General features: G+C 57.3%; 1 protein-coding gene across 5 annotated transcripts in view; it reads left to right on the plus strand.

The window, feature by feature from the left end:
- The window catches only part of OSBP2 (oxysterol binding protein 2), a 48,196-nt gene that overhangs the window by 19,697 nt on the left and 7,691 nt on the right, over nucleotides 1–20,808 (plus strand). For 4 of the 5 annotated variants that reach the window (XM_045585724.1, XM_045585725.1, XM_045585726.1 and 1 more), the window contains exon 3: nucleotides 15,036–15,298. In XM_045585724.1, coding sequence (XP_045441680.1) covers nucleotides 15,036–15,298 — 263 coding nt within the window. Of the gene's footprint in view, nucleotides 1–7,597; nucleotides 7,830–15,035; nucleotides 15,299–20,808 lie in introns of those variants that run through there. The other variant, XM_045585728.1, reaches the window with a different exon arrangement.

Below are 20,808 nucleotides of genomic sequence, written 5' to 3' on the forward strand. Positions count from 1 at the left end.
GTGTAAGGGAGTGAAAAAAGGCTCAGCTTTGTAGATCGAAAGATCTGGGTTCCCGTTCCCATTATAACTCTTAATCATTATGCCATGGCTTCGTGGCTCTGAGCCTCGGTTCTGTCCTTGGTAACATAGGGAAAGCAATAGCTGCCCGGCATGAAAACTAAGCACAGGATTGTCGTTGCCTATGTTATTCTTAACATCTCTTGCCGCAGTCTACATCTCTGGTCTGAGCTGACTGAGGTGTTGAGACAAAATCCTCACACACTGGCGTTTATACTCAAACTGGGGGGGCCATGCAAGGACTCAGCAGTTTGCCTTGGGGTAGCCTGGTCCCGCTGGTGGTGGTGTTCCCACGGTAGGGACTGTCCTTGGTTCTGCTGTCACCCAGGGGCTTCGGCTGGCCATCAGTGGAGCTTGGGCAAAAGGACCAGGGGGCCCTTCCTTCAGGAGGAATGAGGCTAACTGCCAAAGGCCTGGGAGGTCTCTGTTCAGAGAAGCCCTCCGGGAAAGGCGGGTGGGGCGGGGTTTGTTGCAGGGAGAGGCTGCCTCTGCCCCTCCTGCGGTTCTCTCTCTGATGCAGGGTTTTCCTCCTCCTTCTGGCCCGAATGCTCATGGCGATAGCATCTGACACCGGGTGAGTGCTTACTTCAGGATTTACCCATAGTAATGCCATCCTCGTAGCATGAGACAAGAACCATTACCATCCCTAGGGCACAAACGAGGAAGCTGAGGCTCAGAGACGTTAGATCACAGGCGCCCACGGTCTGACTACAGCACCACCTCTCCAGCATGAGGAGAGCGCCTCACAGAGGAGCTGGTGGCACAGAAAGCGGCTCACCCATGGGTCACCCTGATCTCCAGGCTCACAATCCACGGCTCCATTCTCATGCTGAGATGACAGCACCCTCCCTTCCAGGCCCTTCCAGGCTGGCCAGGCCATCCTCACCCAGGGATGGAGCTTGTGATCCACAGCAGAGGCAGCAGCCCCAGTTGTAAGCAAAGCTAGAAGGTGGAAGAGTCCTTGGAGATGAATGAGGCTGACCTCTCAGGATGCGAGGCGCCTGAGGCCCAGGGAGGGAATGACTCCTCCTTGTGGGTGGCCGGGAGGGTCTTTATTCCATCCCCCGGGGCAGGTATTGCTGGCGGCTCTGTTCCAAAGGGCTTTCTAAACGGGGGACCTCTGTGGGTCCCAGAGACGCCCCCGAGGTGTGCAGCTCCTCGGACCCTGGCTCCCCTGCCCAGGCAGCAGTTCCACCTGGCTCTGCTGGCACAGGGTCGCATTTGCAGACTGCATTGATTTCCAGTTCCCTGGGCGAGGAGGTGATTTAAAGGTTATTCAGTTGAGTTTCTAGTTCCCTGGGCTTGAGACCTTTCTCCAAAAATGCCTGCTGCTAACAGCCTTGATACAAAAAGAAGTGCTTATGGCCCATAAACTTGAATTATTTACAAAGAATGCAGATAGATCTCTTATAGCTGCTTTGCACACACACCGCCCCGCCTCAGTGGCTGCTTAATGAGTGTACCAGGGAGCTTGCTTTTTTAATTGAAAGGCATTTCATGAGGCTAGCCCGATCGCTGCTTCTGCAGGCACACTGCTCTTCCTGGGCTGCCATTCCAGCCACTGGCCACATCCGCTTTGGTCCCCTGCCTTGAGCCCCAGGCCCTCAACCCTCCACTCCTCCCTCTCCTCCCCCTGAGGCCATGCCCTGTCTGTTTTCCTACCACCTTTTCTCTGGATTCTGTCCTTTCTCCCAGGCCTTGCCGCCACAGTTCCTCATTATCGCTGACTGTTTGCAATATCCTTTGACCTCGCCAACTCCCAGCGTGAGATGGGCTCCTTTTAGACTTGCCCCTGGATGCCCCAGGCAGATTCATCTTTCAGGAACACTGGTTCTGTGCTTGTCACTGCTGTCCTGACACACCTGCCCTGGCCCCTGCTGCCCGCAGCACGTGGGCAGATGTCTCAGCCTGGCTCTCCCAGGCAGTGATCCTCCTTCTGCCTGGGTACCTTCTCCCTCTCCATATCCTCCAGACCTGGCTGTCTCCCTCTTCTGACTCCCCCCCCCCCCCCCCCCCCCCCCCCCGCCTGGACCAGAGCACACTGGCTCAGTCATTCATTCACAGTGACCACCTGAGCCTTGCTGCAGGTCAGGCTCAGGCTGCGTATCAGTAATGCCAAAGAGAGTGTTGTGGGTTGTATTGTGTCCCCCCAAAAGATACGTTGAAGCCCTAACCCTCACTACCTCTGAATGTGACTTTATTTGAAAATAGGGCTTTTGCAGATATAATCAAGTTGAGGTCATGAGGGTGGTCCCTGATCCAATAATACTGGTGTCCTTCTAAGAAGAAGGAAATTTGGACTCAGACACACACACGGGAAAGGTCACGTGAAGACACACAGGGGCAAGCACAGGGAGATAGAGGCAGGGATGAGAGTTGTGCTGCCATAAGCCAAAGAATGTCCGAGGCGACCAGAAGCTGGCAGGGGCAGGGAAGGGTCCTTCCCTACAGCCTTTGCGGGAAAGTGGCCCCACCAACACCTTGATTGTGGATTCCTAGCCTCCAGAATGGTGAGAGAAGGAATTTCTGTTGTCTGAAGCCCTAGGAACGACAGCCCCAGCCCTCACCTCAGAGAGGGGCAGGGGAGGGGCAGCAGCAGTGGGGCCAAGGCGTAGGGAGTGAGGTGTTGCTGCGGTCCACAGGCTGAGCTCCGAGGGGCTGTGGTATGCCAAGGAGTTTGAACTTGAACTTGCCACCCCCACACCTGGTTGCAGCTGTGTCCCTTCTTTGCAGGGCCCGTCACCATGGGGGGCTCTGCTCCTCCGCTTCATGGAGATTGTGCCACGGGTGCGCCAAATGATCCAGCCCCTCTCTGATTGCTGCCTGCCAGGTTGGTCTGTGTGCACTGATGTGGCTTCTCTGATGTGACTTCTGGACCTTCCTGCCGCCAAACTCACCCATTGCGCACTCACCTCCCTTTACGCCTGACCTTCCCCATGAGAGTCTTCTGTAGGGTCTCAGAGCTTCAACATAAATGGGAGTTGATTCTGGCACTTCTTTCCCATTGTAATTTGTTGCAAGATCACTTTGGTTAAGAAACACAAGACTGTAAAATATTTAAATTATTCTAAAATACATACCGTATTTTTCGGACCATAAGACGCTCCGGACCATAAGACGCACCAGTTTTTAGAGAAGGGAAATGAAGAAAAAAAGATTCTGAAACAAATAGTGTCCTAAAATATTTTATGTGCATTAAAACCCAACATCACAGTCATAAACACATGTAATCAACCCTGTAAAGTAAACAGCAGCATTTAGAACCATTTTAGAGCCGGGCAAGCACACAGGGACCACACAGAGCCGGGCAAGTAAAAAAACTTTTTTTTAAAAGTATATGTGTAGGCTATATTTGGACCATAAGACGCAGGGACATTTTCCCCCCACTTCTGGGGGGGAAAAAGTGCGTCTTATGGTCCGAAAAATACGGTAACTTTAAATCTAGTTTTTCATCACCTCCTTCCACTCATTCCCCTCCCAAGAGGTATACACCATTTGTTAGCAGTGATGCTTTTCCGAATCTGTCCCTGTATATTTACAAAGCCACACACACACACACACACACACACACACACACCTCACATATGTATAAATGAAATCGAATCATGCATATTGGTTGATAAGCCTGCTTTTTCCCTTACCAATATATTTGGAGATCTTTTCATGTCAATATAAATAGACCTCTCATTTTAAAAAGAACTCCCTAGAATTCTGTGGTGCACCATAATTTCATCGTCTCCCTCTTGATGGGCAGTGAGGTTCTTTCCATTTTATTATTATTCCAGAGAGTGCGCGAGTGAGCCTTCCTGTCCGTGCCTCTCTGCGCATGTGTGTGAGTTTCCCCACAGCACAGATCGGTGGGCATGGAAATGCCAGGTTACAAGGGCACGCCCATGACAGATATCAACAGACACTATCAAATTGTCAGCAACAAAGAACACATACACTTACGTTTTCCCAAAGTGTGGATTGTCAGTAGAGGCCACCCCATCATTCTGTTTACTCTTTGTTACTCTGATGGGTGAATTAAAAGGCATTACCTTGTTCTGTTTTCCATTTCCCTTATTACCCTTATACTTTGATCTGTTTGATGACCAGGCAGTTTGTGACTCACATATTTGCCATTTTACTGTTCAGATGTTTGTGTTTTCTATGCTGAGTTGTAGGAACTAGTTCTGAGTTCTGGTTATTTTCCCTCTGTCAGTTATATATTTTGCAAGTATTTTCCCTTGGTTGCTCATTTTTTCACTCTGTTTATGTGGCTGTGGTGCTATGGAGTTTCTAAATGTTTATGTTGTAAGATCCATCAATAAGAAGCTTAATTTTTCAGTAGAAGGAAAAAAATGGAGCTTGGAGGTTTAAAATGTCGCATTCTTGACCCCTGGGCTGTTCTTGCTCTTTGACTTTGAACAAAACCCCTTTATTTCACTGAGTTTCAATGTTGCCAGCTACATCAGTCCATCCTGCCCCGCCTTACCCCCAGCTCCACAGGGATCCTGGGAGAGACTTTGACAAAGCCTAGCCATTCTGACTTTCTCAGCTAAATGGATTTATTGATGGACATTGAGATCCACTCTTCCAGCATGGGTCTTGGCTGGGGCAGTGTGTTCGGGGCATCAGTGCCCTGTCCCAGCTCACTTTTCCCAGGTGTTGTTTTGTGGGAAAGATTGCATGGTAAGATAAAGAACACTTGGAATGCAAGAAATTCCCCAGCAATCTCACACCTTCACAAGACTGTTCTTGATTTTTGCATGTTACCTCTCCTTCCCCCCTCTGCACATACATTTGTATCTCACACTTGGCATCATATTAAACATGGCACTTCATGCTCTGCCTTTCTTACTGCACATTCTTGCTGACAGTTTTCTGTCTTTATAATGATCATTTTAATGTGTGTATAAAAGTTCATTAGGTTGATGTATTTCCATGGCTTGACGAATTTTCCAGTTGTTGAGCATTCGAGTCTCCCATTTGTGCGATTATAGATAACGAGGCAGTGAATGCTTTTGTATGGAAAGCTTTTTGCTTCTCTTGAGTTATTTTCTGAGGAGAAATTCCCAGGGGTTGGGTTATTGAGTTAAGGGCGGCAGCAGCCTCCTGGCACCTTGATGCGCGATAACATCTGTTTATGGAATTAGCATACCGCTCTTCCATGCCACCAACGAGGAGTGACCATGCCAGCTTCACTGCACCGTCACTGGCATCGGGCGTTAATACATCTTTGACCCTTTTAATATTCCTAAAAGGGGACCTACCTCCAGGCTGCTTTAATGTGTGCCTCTTTAATAACCAACAAAGAAGGAGAAGTATTCTACATAGATTTGCATTTGCATTTCCCTTTATTGTCACTTAAAAAAAAATACTTGAAGTCTAGACAAATGGATAGTAATCCCTTGGGGGTCCCAGCTCTTCGATTGTCTTGAGGAGTTTGTTGGTGAAAGTAATAGATTTCAACAAGCAAAGGGCATTTTGGTCATTAACGGACACGAGTCATCAGATGGGGCCAGCAGGTCTGCCACTTCCGGGGGCAGATGGGCTGAGAAGAGGCCAGAATCCTCAGATCTGCCTGGAAGGACCGGCACCAGTCCTTTGTGGGGGACTCCAGGCGCCCTGGTCCTCAGGCAGGCACCCCCCCTAGCACACGTGCAGGAGTGCAGTGCAGTCCCTGGCTCATTGCAGGGCGAAGCCTGCCAGCCTCGCTTCAGAAAGGTGCCCTCCACCTCTCCAGCCGCCCCTAGCCACCGAGGGCACGTCTGGGCAGAGGCAGGCCTAGGCATCCTCCCTGGAGAAATGTCTCATTTTTGCCTTTTTTCAAGCTCACTTGAATGGTGCCCTCTCCCCCATTTCATTTTTTCTGATCTAAAATAATGATAAATTGCTATTTTTTACCCTCAAATGTTTATTTTAATCGCCTAGCAACACATGATCATAAATTGCTCTCAAATTAATTCTTTGGCTTTGGTGCAGAGGCATTTATTAATAACGATGGCACTCAGCATCTATGTAAGGCTTTCCTTAGAGCACTGCTATTTTAAAGAGCAACGTTCTTCAGATATCCCCGCAGGAGGAACCAGAGGCCTTCAGCTCCCACAATGGTGGAGGGGTGTGGCCAGCTCCCGTCGGAAGCCAGCTCAGATCTTGGCCCTGCAGGACTCCCTGCTGTGCTCACCCCCCGTGGTCCAGTCACGGTCTGCTGGTCAAGGGCAGTGGTGCCATCACAAGAGGGGCCAGGCGGGGAGCAGTGATGGAAGGGTTGGAATACAGGAAGGTGGTGTGGTGTGTACTCGGGGCCAAATGGGGCTTCTGATGAGTAACTAAGTTGCTTCCATCATTGATTCATTAATCAATCCATTGATTTGTTTATTCCCGCGCTCATTCATCCAGTGTGCCCCTACCATGTGCTGGGCCACACTGGAGGCTGAGACTAGTGAAAAGACCACAATCCCCGCCCTCAGTGAATTCACAGACTGGCCTGGGAGACCGGCAGTGATTAGGAACCTACAGCAGGGCATGCTGGTCCTGGAAAAGAGGAAAGCCCAGGGCATTCTGGGAGCCCAGACTCGAGGAAATCCGCCTGTGATCCTGTTGTTTTAACATTTCCTTAGATGCATAGTTTTTACATAATCATGCTATGTTGTGTGATTTGCCTTTTTCCTCTCCGTATTTTGTTTCTAAGCAGTTTCTTCTGCAGCACCATCACATACATAAGTTTAACTGGCTCTGGAATATTCATGAAGGTGATGAAATAAGCATTTGCCTAGTGTTAGACTCAGGTTGCGTGTAGATTTTTGCAACAAATGACATGGGACACAGAGCCTGTGCTCCTTTCCCATTCAGAGGGTGGGGCTGTCAGGCTATGCTGACCAGTTTGGAGGTGGGTCTAGGGGCCCAAAAGGTCAAAGATGACTCCCAAGGTCTCTGTCTGGAGCAAGTAGGAGGATGGCACTCCCGCTGGCTGAGGTGGCGAGGCCTGTGGTAAGGGTGGGGGCATGCTGAGAGCTCAGATTGGGAGAATTTGGGTTGGATGCCCATCAGACATGCCATGCAGAGGCCCTGCAAGCAGCTGCACAGGAGAGTTGTGCCCAGAGAGGTCTGGGCGGAGACAGACCTTTGTCCCCGGATGCCCGCAGCCCCGTGATGGCAGTGCCAAGGGAGCCTGGTGCCCTGGGGACCCGCCTGTTGCCTTCCTCCTCCGGGACAGCGGACAGGTCGCTGCAGGTGGCTGCACACAGGTGCACCGGCCACCGCAGCAGAATCAGGGGGACCCCGATTTCCTGGAATCCTCAGGGCCCCAGCCGTCTCTCTTTCTCAGGGGCCCCTCGGCTCTCAAAAGCAACCTTCCCTTTGAAATACAGCGACGCCAAGCCTGCTGCTGCAGGAAGGCGGCACCTTGGCTCCCATGTTCCCTTGAGAATGTGACGTTTAAATGGGGAGCCCGCGGCGCCCGGGTGCCCTGGGGTTCGCTCCGGCGAGGAGCAGGGGGCGGCCTCCGCGGCTCCGGCGGCGCGGACGGGGTTAACGGGCTCGGGCACCGGGCGGCAGTGGTGCATTGTGGTAACGCGGCGCCGGGACCCGCAAGCGCCCGCCGCCTCCGCCGGGCGGCCCGCCGAGCTGAGCTGTCCGTGCGTCCGCACGAGCCCCGCGGCCCGGAGCCATGTAGCGCCCGCTGCTCGGAGGCCGCCCCGCGGCGGGGATGAAGGGACGTGGCTGCTGGGAGGCGGCCTCCATGCGCTCCTTCTGCAGCTCCGGCTGCCTGAATACATTTAAGAAGGGTTAGTGTGGCCCGGCCCCCGCCCGCGCTCCCTCCCCGCGTGGCGCGGGCTGCAGGATCAATCCACATCCACGCCAGCCTCTGATGTCACTCCCTCGCGGTGTGGGGAGCCTCGGGGAACCCCTGCCCGGTACCCCGCCCGCGTGCGCTCCGGACTCGCTCTCCGCGTGCGGCGTTTGGGAGAGGGGGCTGCAGCTAGAGGCGCGTCGGTCTGGTTAACCTCTGTAAAAAGGAACCGAAGTATAGCCCAGAGCTTTCAGAGAGGAAGGGGGAAGCCGCGGTCCGTGTTTGATCCACCCACCTGCCCGCCTCCCCGAGTGTGTGTGGGCCCCGCATGCTCTGGATGGAGCATGGGCGGAATTGCTGCTTTGCCCGCATTGGCTTCTTCGCACTGGGGCTGCCTGAGGTGTCCGTCCACGGCCCACCCCCTCCCCTTTGCCCTTTGAGCAAGCTGCGACCGACAGATCAGGAGTCGCCACCTGGGTTTGGTCTGAGCGGCAGCTGCGGGCACCATCGGCTGAGAGCCCCTTGCTAGCACTTGGGGTGGGCGCTTAGCTGTTTAAGATTATAGCAAATTTACAAAGCTCTGACTTGAAATTCCTGATGCTTGAAACCTCATCACTGGAGATTTTGCATGAGTGGAAGCTGCTATATTTACCTTAATGAGTGTTTATATTGATTTAAAAATATGGGGCAAGTTAGGATTCTTTGACCTTGTAGACCTAACAGTCATAGAGGCAGTTACTTTCGCTGACCTCTAACTTATTATAAACAGTTCCTTTTAGACATTAACGCCCTGTGATCTTAATAAGCCTTGTGACTAACTTTGCCTGCTGACTGGCGATGCGAGTGGCTTCATGAGGCCCTGGCCCAGTGCGGGTATCTTTGAAGCTGCAGACGCCAAGCCTCAGCCCTGGAGTCAAGTTTAACCATTTTAGGAGAATTAACCAAATTCTTCTGGGGGGGGAAAACACCCCTCCTCACATCTGAAGTCTTGGGGCATCTGTAATTGTAAGCTCTGGTACTGCGGCTCTGTCTTGAGAATCCTTGGTCTGGCTCAGTTGGGTGAGTGTTCTCAGTGCGCCAAGAGGTCCTAGTTGGGTTCAGCTCAGAGCCCGTGCCTGTGTCTTTCTCTCCTCTCACCACAATAAAAAAAAAAAAAAAAAAAAAAAAAAAAAAAAAAAAAAAAAAAAAGAATCCCTTAAAGAAACTTGCAAAGTATGATTAGTCTTAATTACCAGTTTTTATTTTGGATATAACGTCATTTCTAACGCAGTTATGTTCTTTATGCAACATTTAAATGATGTTCCTGTTGTTCGTTGAAGGTGGATTTATTCTGAGAGTGAAGGTTGGAGTGAGGGGGGGGGGATGTGTTATCAGTTAGGTGTTAAATTGCTTTTCTTCAGTGGCCTGCTGGTGATTTCCTGGTTGTCATTCTCTAGATTTGCTGCTGCAAGGGGCCTGGTATCTATCTGCTTTCTGCCTGGCTGTGGGAGGATGCTCACCGTGGTCAGTTGTGACCAAAGCAGTGGCACCTTAAGAGTGGTGGGCAGGCAGGTGGTTTGGCTCGGTGGATAGAGCACTGGCCTGCAGACTCAAGGGTCCCGGGTTCGATTCTGGTGAAGGGCATGTACCTTGGTCACACAGGCAGAAGTAGGACCACGTGACGGTAATAGGAAGGAGGGTCACTCTGTGCTGAGAACTGTCCCAGCAGCTGTGCGGGCCGCACCGTACCCACAGCCACGTGACAGGAACCCACACCAGCGAGCAGATGAAGGGCTCGGCCCTGGCTGGCCAAACGCAGAGCCCAGGAGGTGCTGGTCCTGCCATGGGGAGAGGAGGATGTACACGGGCCTGCAGTGCCCAGGAGTCCGTGAGCTCTGAGCAAAGGCTCTGCCAGGGCGGAGGGGATGGACTGACAGACAGGCTTGCTCTGGGTGCGTCTTCCTCTGACCTCGTCAGGGAGGGTCATGCAGCCCGCAGCGCTGCCCTCTGTGGACGGGAGTCACTCCCCTGCCACCGGCTTCCTGTGAAGTGCCGTCAGCGTCTGATCAAATAGATGAGCAGCCGGAATAGAGCTGGAGCTCTGGGCTTCCAGCTCCAGAGAGAAGTGCCCTTTTAAGTACCCTCCCTCTGACGTGTGTGACAGTGACGCCTGGCGCTCAGCTCAGAAATAGTAGCTGCTCAGGCCGGGAATGAGGCCACAATCTCGGGGAGCCCAACTCCACCTGGGCAGTGCCCGTGGGCAGTCCTCCGTGGCCTGGCAGGCCCAGCGTCCTTCTGGCTGGAGGTGGGAGCTGGTTAGGGGGCAGGCGATGTTTCCTGAGGGGCTAGAACAGGCCCAGCCCCGGCTGCCCCTCTGCCCACGATACGTTTACATCAGAAGCGGAGCAGTTTGTATGGGGCATGACCGTGAGATCATTAACAATTCGGAATAATACCATGTGACCTCACTCATTGATGGATAAGAAAGAACGTTATAACCTGACGAACAAAAAGATAGAGAGGCAGGGAAGCAGAGAACAGACTGTCAAGTTACAGCGGGAAGGCTGGGGAGTGTTGGGGGGTGGCTAAGAGATCAACCGAAGGACTTGTATGCATACATATAAGCACATACCCACACCCACATACACTGTTCTTGGCCAGCCCCGGGGACATTGATTGTTTTAAGGGTTATTTACTGTTAAGGCAACAATTCCAGATGTTCCTGGGGTTTCCGTAGCTCCACCCCCCCTCACGTCACATTCCCACACGATCGCAGGCTTCGCCGGTGTCCGTTGGATAGCTGTGGGATGCCTTCTCCTTCTGTTGGATATTGGTTCTTCCCAGATTGTCAGAGCCGAACTGCTTGCTGCCCGAGCATTGCTGGCAGGTAAAATCTTCCTGCGGTGTGTGTTTCCGGGACAGATTCCCACGAGGGTGATCACCGAGTCCAAGGCTATGACTTCGTCTCTGGTACCCGTTGCCCTCTGGCCCGATGTTCCGGTCCACGACGCTCTAGGGGCCAGGGGTGGCCACTCCCGTGTGAGACTTCCATCATCCTCATCCTCGGAGTGTTCCTGGACCCGGCAGAAAGCTGGGCCCTGTTGGTGTTCTCACTTGCACTTGACTAACCAAAAAGCATAAATTTCCCCCCAGGTTTGGCTATTATTTATGTTTACCCTCCCGTGGCCCATCAGCTGTGTCTGCTCTGGCCCTCGTGCGGAAACCCAGAGGGAGGCGTTCTGATGCTGTCGGTCTGTGTTGGAAATGGCTGGAGCCTTCAGCAGGGACCTGTCTATTCCAGGGATAACGGTCTCACCGTGGGCTGGGCGCCGTGACCAGCACTTTACAGATGTGTTAACCCATTGTGCAGATGGAAAACTGCAGGTTTAGTAACTGTGCTGGGTCACAGGGCTGATGAATAGCAAAGTGGGGCTTCCAGGTCTGCTTGACTCACAAAAGGGGGAGAGCGTCTCTCACTCAGCCCCTTGTTTCTGAGCCGAGTCTGCCTGTCTGCCTCCTGGGAGCAGAGCATGAGGTTCCGCCTCAGCTGGGACCGGGCCCCTCCCAGCCCTTCCCGCAGCGCTCTGCCGGCCAGGCCCACCCACCTCTCTGCAGACTGAGGAGGCGGTGAGGGCGGTTCCTTCAGGGACTGTGTGGCCAAGGTCTGGCGGAGGCGGGGCAGGTCGCAGGGCGATGGGGCTGTGACTTGTGTCCCCTTGGATTCCTCGAGTCAGGGACGGCCCAAGGACAGCCCTGAACTGCATCTCCTCACCCTAAAGCGCCTGATCTCCCCTCACTGCTCACCTGCTCGCGGCCTCGCAGTGACAAAACAGTGTCATCCACTCATTCTACAGGTTTTAGCGCCTCCTGCATGCCTGGCCCTTGCTGCCCCCTGGGTGGTGGGAGCCCTCTCCCCACCTGGGGCCCCCGCCTCTGTCACTCTCATTGATGCCCAGAGGCAGCGCACGTGGAAAGTTCTTCGGTGTGATTACACAGGCATCAGATGATTTCCGAGGATAAGCAGCGGGCTGTCTTCAGGCCAGGAAAATGTAAGCGAGTAGTTTCCAGTGGCCTCTCAGCAGGTGACGCTGTCAGGGCAGATCCAGGTCCCCAGACCTCCTGTGGCCTGGAGACAGGTGTTTGTGCTGCGCAGGCGCCACTCACTCGGGGCTCCTTGTGCATCAGAGACCCTCTCGCTGGCTGGGGACTGCTGCCCTCACACAGCCCGCCGAGTGGTCGGCTCCCAGAGGTGCCTGGTGACACGGAGGAGTGGGAGGTGCGGTCAGTGGTTTCTGGGGAGCTGTGCTGGGAGTGGGGCTGAGCGTGGTGCCTCCGTGAGCGCCAGCCAAGGCAGCACGAAGCCCTCCTGCCACGGCCCCATCATCGGTGTGATGGGGCGGCCACCGCTCGTAACCCAGAGGGATGTGGAGCAGCTGCTACAGCAGCCGAGTCTCGGAGACCAGGGGAAGCTTATGGATACAGATGAGAGCCACACACCGAGCTGAACGCTGTTCAATGGGCCAAGGCTGGTCTTCACATAGAAACAAGGAAACTGTCCAAGGAGAAGGAGAGGGGTTTTTCTCTTACAGTTCGGTTGCCCAGCAGGCAGCACAGGGCACTGGGGAGAGGGAGCCCAGGGCTGGACGTCAGCAGGTGAAAGAAGGGGGAGGGGGTGCCAGTGCTCCAGCTCCCGCCCCTCCCGTGCCCACTGAGTGCCCGCAGCCCAGTCAGTTCACAGCAGGGGAGCGGGGCGCAGTATCCCGGCCTAAGTCCAGCTGCCGTGAGGTCTGGCCCTCCTGCACCTGCCCACCATGTTCCCTGGGACCTTGGGGTAAGACTTAAACCTGGACAGCACCGGGGAGTGAGCCCAGAGGCCTTAGGGAGAGAAGGCACCCCCATTCACTACAGGAGACCCCATGGAAACCCCAATTAAGTTGGGAGCTATAGGTCAGCTGGGCGTCCTGCAGGCTGGGGGCGGCTGGGGCGGTAGGTTATCTTCAGCTCCACAGCAGGTGCCATAACTGGAGCACGCGCCTCTATTTTTGGCTCCGTCTCTGCGCCAAGCTTTGTTTGCCTGGCGGGAGGTGAGCCTGCTCCCGGAGGAGCCGTTAGTCTTCCTGAGGATGCCGTGTGGCTGCGGGGTCAGCCTCCTGTCCAGGAGGGGGCGCTGGTTCCATGGGCGTCCTCACAGCCTAGCATTGCTCACGCGCTTACTCTCCACCCTCCATGTGGCTGGCGGCTTTGACAATGTGCCCCGGCCTCCTAGCCAGCCGGGGGTCCTGGTGAGGGGTCCGCCACAGAAGATGCCCTCTAGGTTCGGGTTTGAGGGATGAGGTTTTTGCCCCTGCAGCTCTGGTAGAATGGAAGCCAGACCCCGTTTTTATATTGATATCTAGGGTACCCATCCCTGAGGCTACCCTTGCGCCCCTCTCTTGCGGGAGTTGCCGGAGAATCCCATGTGGTCACAGGGAGCCCGCTGCCCTCCACACCCCTGTGTTGGTCACAGGGCCACAGAGGGTCATGAAGGTCAAGATGATGCTGGTATTCCGGCTTGTGTTTTCCACCTGCCTGCCAGGTTTTCACCATTTATTATTTATCACCATCTGATTTTCCACCAGATTAGATCCTAACATGCCTTCCAGCGCCCCCCCCCCCAGTGGTGCCCAAGTCCTGTTACAGGGCCTGTGACTGTTATGTTATATGGCAAAGGGATCTTGAAGGTGTGATGAAGTTAGGATCTTGAGACGGGGAGATTATCCAGGTGGGCCCCACATAATCACAAAGGTCCTTATAAGAGGGAGGCAGGCAGGTCAGAGTCAGAGGGAGATATTGGGAGATGCTTCTCTGCTAGCTTTTAGGATGGAGGAAGGAATTCTGTGCCAAAAGCCAAGAAAGGCAGGCACCTCCACAACCCGGGCAGCCTGGGGGCCCCTCCTGAGAGCTGCTGAGTGCGCTAAATCCTGGCCTGGGGGGGGAGGGGCTCCTTTATGCCTGGAGTTGGCTCCGTCTGCACCCCGGTTTCAGCTGCTGCTATTCCTGCGTTAACACAGCTGCAAAATCTCTGTAGGGTTTTACCTCCGGCAATAGCTCGGCGTCTGCCAGGCTGCAGTTCTTGGTTCCTCTCAGATGTTCACTGTCGCTGAATTTTATTCCCAGTGGGAAGTGGGAACAGAGTGTCTATTTGGGTGATAAAAGCTCTAAATCCCCAAGGCCATAAGCTTGAGAACAGCAGGCCTTAGCAGCTTCATACGTACAAGCGTGTTCCTTGCTTTGTACTGAATCTGCCACCCAGGGCGTCCCCGTCAGCGGGGACAGTGGCGGTGGAAGCTGAGGAGCTAGCTCCTGGCCCATATGGGCACCTGCAGGTTTGCCCCTCAGAAAGCCCAGCTCGTTCAGTGCCATCCACTCTCTCCTCCAGCTTGAGGGCAGTCACACGAAGTCGTTCTGCTTGCATCTCTGAGTTTCATCCATTTGCCAGTGTGAGTTTGCTCCTCCTAAGTGCGCGATGCATGCTGCCTACGTCACTGACGGCACTGCCACCTGCTCGGGGCATGCTCAGGGCAGTGACTCAACCGTGGCCACCCACACACATCCTGCCCTCTGCGGGAAGAAGTCTATTCTTTCACAGCAGGCACCTTTTTAAAAAATGGTCGGACCTTGGGTTTCAGATTTCCTGTGTCTAAAAAAGGTTTCTTGCTGAGGATTTCCGAAACGAGGCATTTCAGACCCTGAGCAGCCTCCTGGTGGTCCCGCGCTCCACACTAAAGCAGCAGCAGGGCCTAGACCACCTTCCCACGGGACCCCCCGAGGCCCCACAGCTCTGGGACCACTTGGCTGCAGTGGGCCAGGACCTAGGGCACCCCAGACTCCCAGGAAAGGGCGCTTGAGGGCACTGGGCAGCTGAGAGGTGGTGGGGAGGCAAGCATCCACCTGGCAGGCGAGGCCCGGCAGCCTGGTGTGAAGGAAGTGGCTCTGGAGGCAGCCGACTAGCTGGTGGCCCGGGGCGTGACTTCACTTCTTTGGGCCTCAGTTACCTCTTCGGTCCCCCTTTACATCCCTTCCCACTACCCAAGAGGGCCTGTGCCCTCCCGGGAAGGCTGGGGACACCTCACCCTCAAAGGGGGGCGGGGGCTGGCACCATCTAGGGCACTCTCCTCCCTGGAGCCCGGCAGGCCCCTCATGCTGTATCAGTGATCACCATGGCAACTGTTTCTCTCTGCAGATGACTCTGGGGACGACGACGACGACGACGAGACTACCTCCCCAACGGACAAGAGCGAGCTCCAGAGCACCATCAAGAACCTCTCCCTGAAGCTCGATGACCTCAGCACGTGCAACGACCTCCTGGCCAAGCACGGCGCCGCGCTGACGCGCTCCCTGAACGAGCTGGACGGCCTGCGGATCCCCTACGACAGCAGCGAGAAGCTCAAGGCCGTCAACGAGCGGGCCACCCTCTTCCGCATCACGACCAATGCTATGATCAACGTGAGTGTCCCCCCCGCCCCGCCCCTCCCCGCCGTCCTGGCCGGGGGGCCCCCAGAGGCACGGCGCCTCCTGCACTCGGTCCCGTGTGTGACCTCATCCTCGCGGGGGGCGCTGGGCGAGGGCTTCCTCTTGTCCATGGAAACCCGGGTGGAGTCAGAAAGGAGAGGCTACACCGAGGGGGTGGCCCAGCCCAGGGAACATGGTCCAGGCAGGCCATCGGGCTGACCGGAGGCAGTGGGCAGTCCTGGTGCCAGGAGAGCCCCAGGTGGGGGTCCAGCCTCCAGAGCCGGGGAGGGGGGGCGGAGCAGGGGCGGAGTCAGGACCAGGCTCTCTGCCCGACACCAGGAAACCCAAGGTGGGGAGGATGGAGGCTGGAGTCCACCTCAGGCCAAGATCCCGGTGAGGCTGAGGTGGCCCGGGCCTCTCTGCTCCCGCCACACAGGCCTGGGGCTGAGGAGGTACCCCCTTTCCCAGAAACAGCCCCCAGGGCCTGGAGCTCAGCAGTGAGGACGCCACGTGCTCAGGGAGTGGTTGGGCTGCAGCCCTGGGGCTGCCTGTGCCGGCCCTGCCGTCAGTCTGCGCCTCAGTTTCCCTGTGACCACCTCTCAGCCCGCGGGATCCTCACTGCCCGGCTCTGGGGGCCCAGGCCCCGCATTCCCTGCGCACGGATTAAAATTTAATCCCTCAACAGTGCGCTCCTGTTTCCCCATCCACCCGGGAGCCCCCCGTCCCCCCCCCCCCCCCGAGGCGGAGGCCACTCTGTCTTGACTGTCCTGAGTAAGCAGTTTTGGTTTCCCCAGATAATGAGCCTCTCAGCTGGCGGCGCTAGCAGCTTTGCCAGGCACCAGGCTCGCCTGTGTGTGAGGCCGTCTGAGTGCAGAATGAGAGGTCCCGGAGGAACTCAGACCCGGGGGGGGGGGGCGGCGGTGACGCCCGCTTTCAACTCTGGCACCAGGAGTCAGAGGGGCCTGGGGGCTGCGCTCCGTGGGGGTCGAGGTGCACAGTGAGGTGCTGGTCTGAGAGGCCGTGCTGGTGTCCGCTCCCACTGAGCTGGGTCATGCACGTAGGAAAGAGACTGCCGCCACCCAGAGCCACAGGCGCACGTTCTCCAGAGGGCCAGGCAGGCAGCCACCCACACACACACACGTGTCCTGTCCGCCCCCCCACCCCCACTACTGCTGACCATCACCCTGTCTTCACCCTGTGTCTGTGCTCCCCGTCCCATGGGCTCTTCTACTGAGGCACCTTGGCAGGCCCTCCCTGCAAGGACAGGGCAGTCTCCCTCCAACCCCTGGAGCCTGGAGCGTCCGTGCCTGGCACCGGGCCCAGCAGGGGGAGCCTCAGCGAGAGAGCGAGGTTGTGAAAGACGCAGGAGCAAATGAATGAGCCGCTTAGTGTCTGGCAAATTCCCTTGCGGGTGATTTTGTCAGTCTGATCAAAGGCAGCCCAGCGGCTCCCTGGCTGGATTACTGTTTGGGTAACTGCAAATCAGCCTGTCTTTAGGAGGACGCTCCCAGCACCAGAAATGACTGGTCTGAGCCTGAACCGCCGTGACCTATGCACACACACGCCGCTGGCCTGGGAGCCGGGACCGGGGGCCTGGGAGCCGGGACGTGCTGATGGGGTACCATTGGGCCAGTCATGTGGTTTAGGTGGACAATGATGGAATGGATTCATTACCATCATGTGCTTTGGGTATCTTTTTTTTAAGTGAAAAAAGTAAATTCAAGTGTTAACTCTTTTCCCTGTGGTGAAGCAGTGCCCTGGCTTGGAGGACAGGCCTCCGGGACGGTGGGGGACCTTCCTTCCCATCACTGTGCTTTTCACGTCAGCCACATAAAGTCCGTGTCCTTAAGCTTCCTTGTCACCATCCTTTGTGCTATTCAGGTGCCCCCGAGGCCCAGAGCACTCAGTTTGCCCGAGGGTCACAGCCCTGGGTCCCTGGGTGATCCCCGGGGCTGTGCTCAAAGCCCAGGCCTGGCACACAGGCTCCTGGGTGGCCTGGGCTCCCCATGGCTTGCCCTTTTCTGGCCTGTGGGCCCTGCCCGGTCATTCCGGGGCCAGCCTGCCCTGGGGCGGTGTGTCTGTCCCCAGCCCCCGCCATGGGCCTGTGGAGGCAGGTTCTGAGGCCGGGGCTGAGCCCGGCCAGGAAAGTGCTGCTTCTGTGACTTTCACTTCCACTTCCCTGCCGCTGCGCCCTCGGGACCTCCTTAAGCCACTCACCACCCTTCCTCCTCCTCCTCCTCCCCCTCCTCTCAGCCAGAGGCACTGAGGACTGGTGGCAGGTGGTGGTGGTGGCTCCCGCAGTGCTGGGCCCATCACTGGGCTGGCTGCAGGTTCATTCCCCCAGCTGCTCCTCCGGCCCCGGGCCCCACAGCTGAACTGGAAGTCGGCCCCTCCAACCACATGACCCCGTGACTTCAGGTCAGCATGCGGCTGCTGGTGGACACAGGGGCATGGGAGGCCCTCCGTGGTCCAGCCAGGCCCTGTAACCACGGAGATGATGGGTGTGCTGGAGGTTAGACGACCTTAGGAGGGAACAACAGGCTGGTGGGATGGAACCAGAGGTCATGGAAGCAGCTGCCGGGTGGGGGGGGGGGGGGGCCTGGAGGCAGGGGGGGAAGAAGAGCCTGAACCAGGCAGGCTGGGGTGACTTGGAGGCAAGCCTGGGAAACAGGAACCCGGTCAGGAGACTGAGCATGTGGCCTGAGGGTGTTCTGCCTTTAGCAAAGGAAAGGGCACGAGCAGCCACTGCTGGAAGCCGGCTATTGTGAGGCAGAGGCAGGTAACAGGCCCACCTGGAGGTGCCTAAGGGTGAGAGGCAGCTTGGCTGGGGAAAGGGCTGGAGAAGCTGTGGCTGCTGCTGGGTGTTGAGGGAAGGGCCGGCGGAGGGGCTGTGGGTGAGAGAACAGGCCCGGAAAGGCCTGCAGGTGGGCATCTAGGCAGCTGGGAACAGGGGGACATGCTGGTCGGCCCCACAGGTTGGGCAGGCTGCAGGCGGGCCTTTCCCAGGTTTGTGCAGCCAGCTGGTGAGTGAAGGCCTGAGGCCAAGGACCGTCCAGGTGCCCAGTGGGGAGAAAGCAGCAGGGGTGCTGGCTAATGGGGAGGTGGCCACCAGGCCCACCCCAAGGGCCCGATGCCGCCCACACATCACCGAAGGCCCGGGAGGGTCACACTTCGCTGTGTGCAGTAGGGCTAGTTGGACGGGACAGGGTGCAGATCCTGACAGCAGGGACTTGGGAAAGTCTGGGCAGGAGTGGCTCCCAGCATAGCCAGGCTGGGAGGGGGCCGCAGAGCCAAGTGCAGCGGGGGAGGCAGAGGCCGGGGGTGGGAAAGGTGCAGGCCAGAGTGGGACACCGGGCTGACAGGGGCAGGGTGAGGGCAGGTGCAGAGGCAACAACTCAGGGCCAAGGCCCAGGTCCGGGGCATCAGAGGAATCCAGACCCAGGTCAGCAGGCGCTGTTGGCTGCTAGATACACCGAAGTTTCTCCCGTTTGGAGACCACGTGGGGCTCCTTGCGCCCAGCCAAGCGGAGCAGAGAGCCCCAGAGCCTCAGGGCCCCGCCTCGTCCTTCCGGGGCCCGTGGGAAGGTTCCTGCCCAGCTGACCACTCTCTGCTGCCGCAGAACTTGCTCGCTGGGTCCCAGGGAGAGGAGTAAAAATAGATTCTAGAACTGTCTAAACTGTTGGCAAACTGGTGGCCAGATGGTGCTGGATCCTGTGTGCGAGTGAGCTCTCTGAATGTGGGAAAGGCTATTTTAGAGTTTGGATCCCAGTGGAAGTTGCCTGCTGGTGCCAGGATTGAGTCCTCGGTGGTGGGAAGGGCAGGCTGGCCCCTGTGAGCACTGGGCACCTGCGCTGAGTGCCCTGTGAGTGGGCACAGGCAGATGGCCAGCCCGCCCTGGGAGCTGTTGGCCTCGAGGGCCCGGGAGGGCAGTGGATGTACAGGACGGTGGCCTGGCTGGTCCTGACCAGAGGGACCCCATCGCAGTTCAGCACTCGCATCCCAGCTTCAGGACCTCCTCTTGGCCTCGGGGGCCTGAGCTGACCCTGGTAGCATTGGGTCTCCCTGGCCCTGCTCGCCCGCCCACATTTGGGGAGCGGCGTGGCCACTGTCAGGATCAGGAACACACAAGCGATTAGCTTGTCCTCCTCCCTCCTGGGCACAGCCAAGGCTTCCCACTCAGCTCACCCAGCGTGGCTGGCCGTCTCCTCCGTGGCAGCTTCAGCCCCTCCCCTCTCAGGCCAGGCTCTGGGGAGATCCGGCCCAGCTGCTGCTGAGCAGGGCCTGCCCGTGTGGGGGCCGCCTTTCTGACCCGGCTCTTGGTTCTCACTCCCGCCCACCCCAGGGGTGGGAGCCCACAGCTCTCCATGGCAGGGACCTCTCGGTGGCCTCGGGCGGGAGGAAGGCGAGCACCCTGGCGGTGATAGAGTCGGGTTTCAGCCATCTGTCCCCTGAGGACTCCAAGGCCGAGGTCACAGTCCTGTGAGGGGCCCAGATGCTGGGCCCCTTATTCCGCCTGCTCCCTGCCCCATGCATGGTTCAGAAGCAGTGTGGTGTGGGCAGGGCCAGGCAGGAGCCCTCTGACAGTTGTGGCAGAGTCTCAGGGGACATGTGACTGTGGGTTCAGAGCCTGGACCAGCCAGGCCTTCCCTGGATCCCCAGCAGCCCCCCTGCCGGGCCCCAGCCTAATCCAGCTTAGTGGGCAAACAGCAGTGCACAGCCCAACTCAGCATTCCCGGGCGGGGCGGGGCCAGGCCAGCGCCTGCCTCTGTGCTGCGGCCAGCATGGGCGAAGGGTGGCAGTGTGAGAGGAAGCCCTGGGCGTTGGGGACGGACACAGGTAGGTGCACTGGGCTCCCCACAGCCCCAGGGACTGGAGCAGCTCAACAGTACCGCCCCCCTCCCCGGTCCAGCTCTGTGAGCCTTAGACACTGTGGGGCAGCCCAGCCCTGCCCCTCCGGAGGCAGCTGTGGCGTTCCAATCTGTATCCCGCCCGAACGAGACCACAGCTGTCCTAGGCGTCTCACTCCTGCCCCCTGCTCCTCACCAGCCTGTCCTGCAGCGGCAGCGAGGTGGAAGTCACCACGGCAGGCAGTGTCCCCAGCACAGGGACAGGTGCTGGAGGCCGGCAGGGCTGAGTCCTGGTGCTTACACAGGGTCACTCCCTGACATCATTGCTCGTGAGCCTCTCCGGGGCCCGCTGTGTGAGCTCCGAGCCCAGCGCACTGTCTGTGGAATGGGGGGGGGGGGGGTCCCTCTTCCACCCGCCGGTGCGGACCCAGCCGGGAGGTCCTTCTAGCTGGGGTGGGGTCACTGGGTCTGCATGCGGGGAAGGGATGGGGCCTGGGGGCGAGGGGGCGGCCACTGCAGGACCCAGTGATAAAGGCAGGGGCAGGGAGCCAGGCCTCCCTCCAGGGTGCCCACATTGCAGGGGCCTGTGAGTGCCCTCCACCGGAGCAGGGCGCCCTCTAGACCCGTTATTTGCAAACTCAAAATAGCCCCCGACTT

This window comes from Pipistrellus kuhlii, unplaced genomic scaffold (assembly GCF_014108245.1).
Source record: "Pipistrellus kuhlii isolate mPipKuh1 unplaced genomic scaffold, mPipKuh1.p scaffold_m20_p_20, whole genome shotgun sequence".
Classification (NCBI taxonomy): domain Eukaryota; kingdom Metazoa; phylum Chordata; class Mammalia; order Chiroptera; family Vespertilionidae; genus Pipistrellus; species Pipistrellus kuhlii.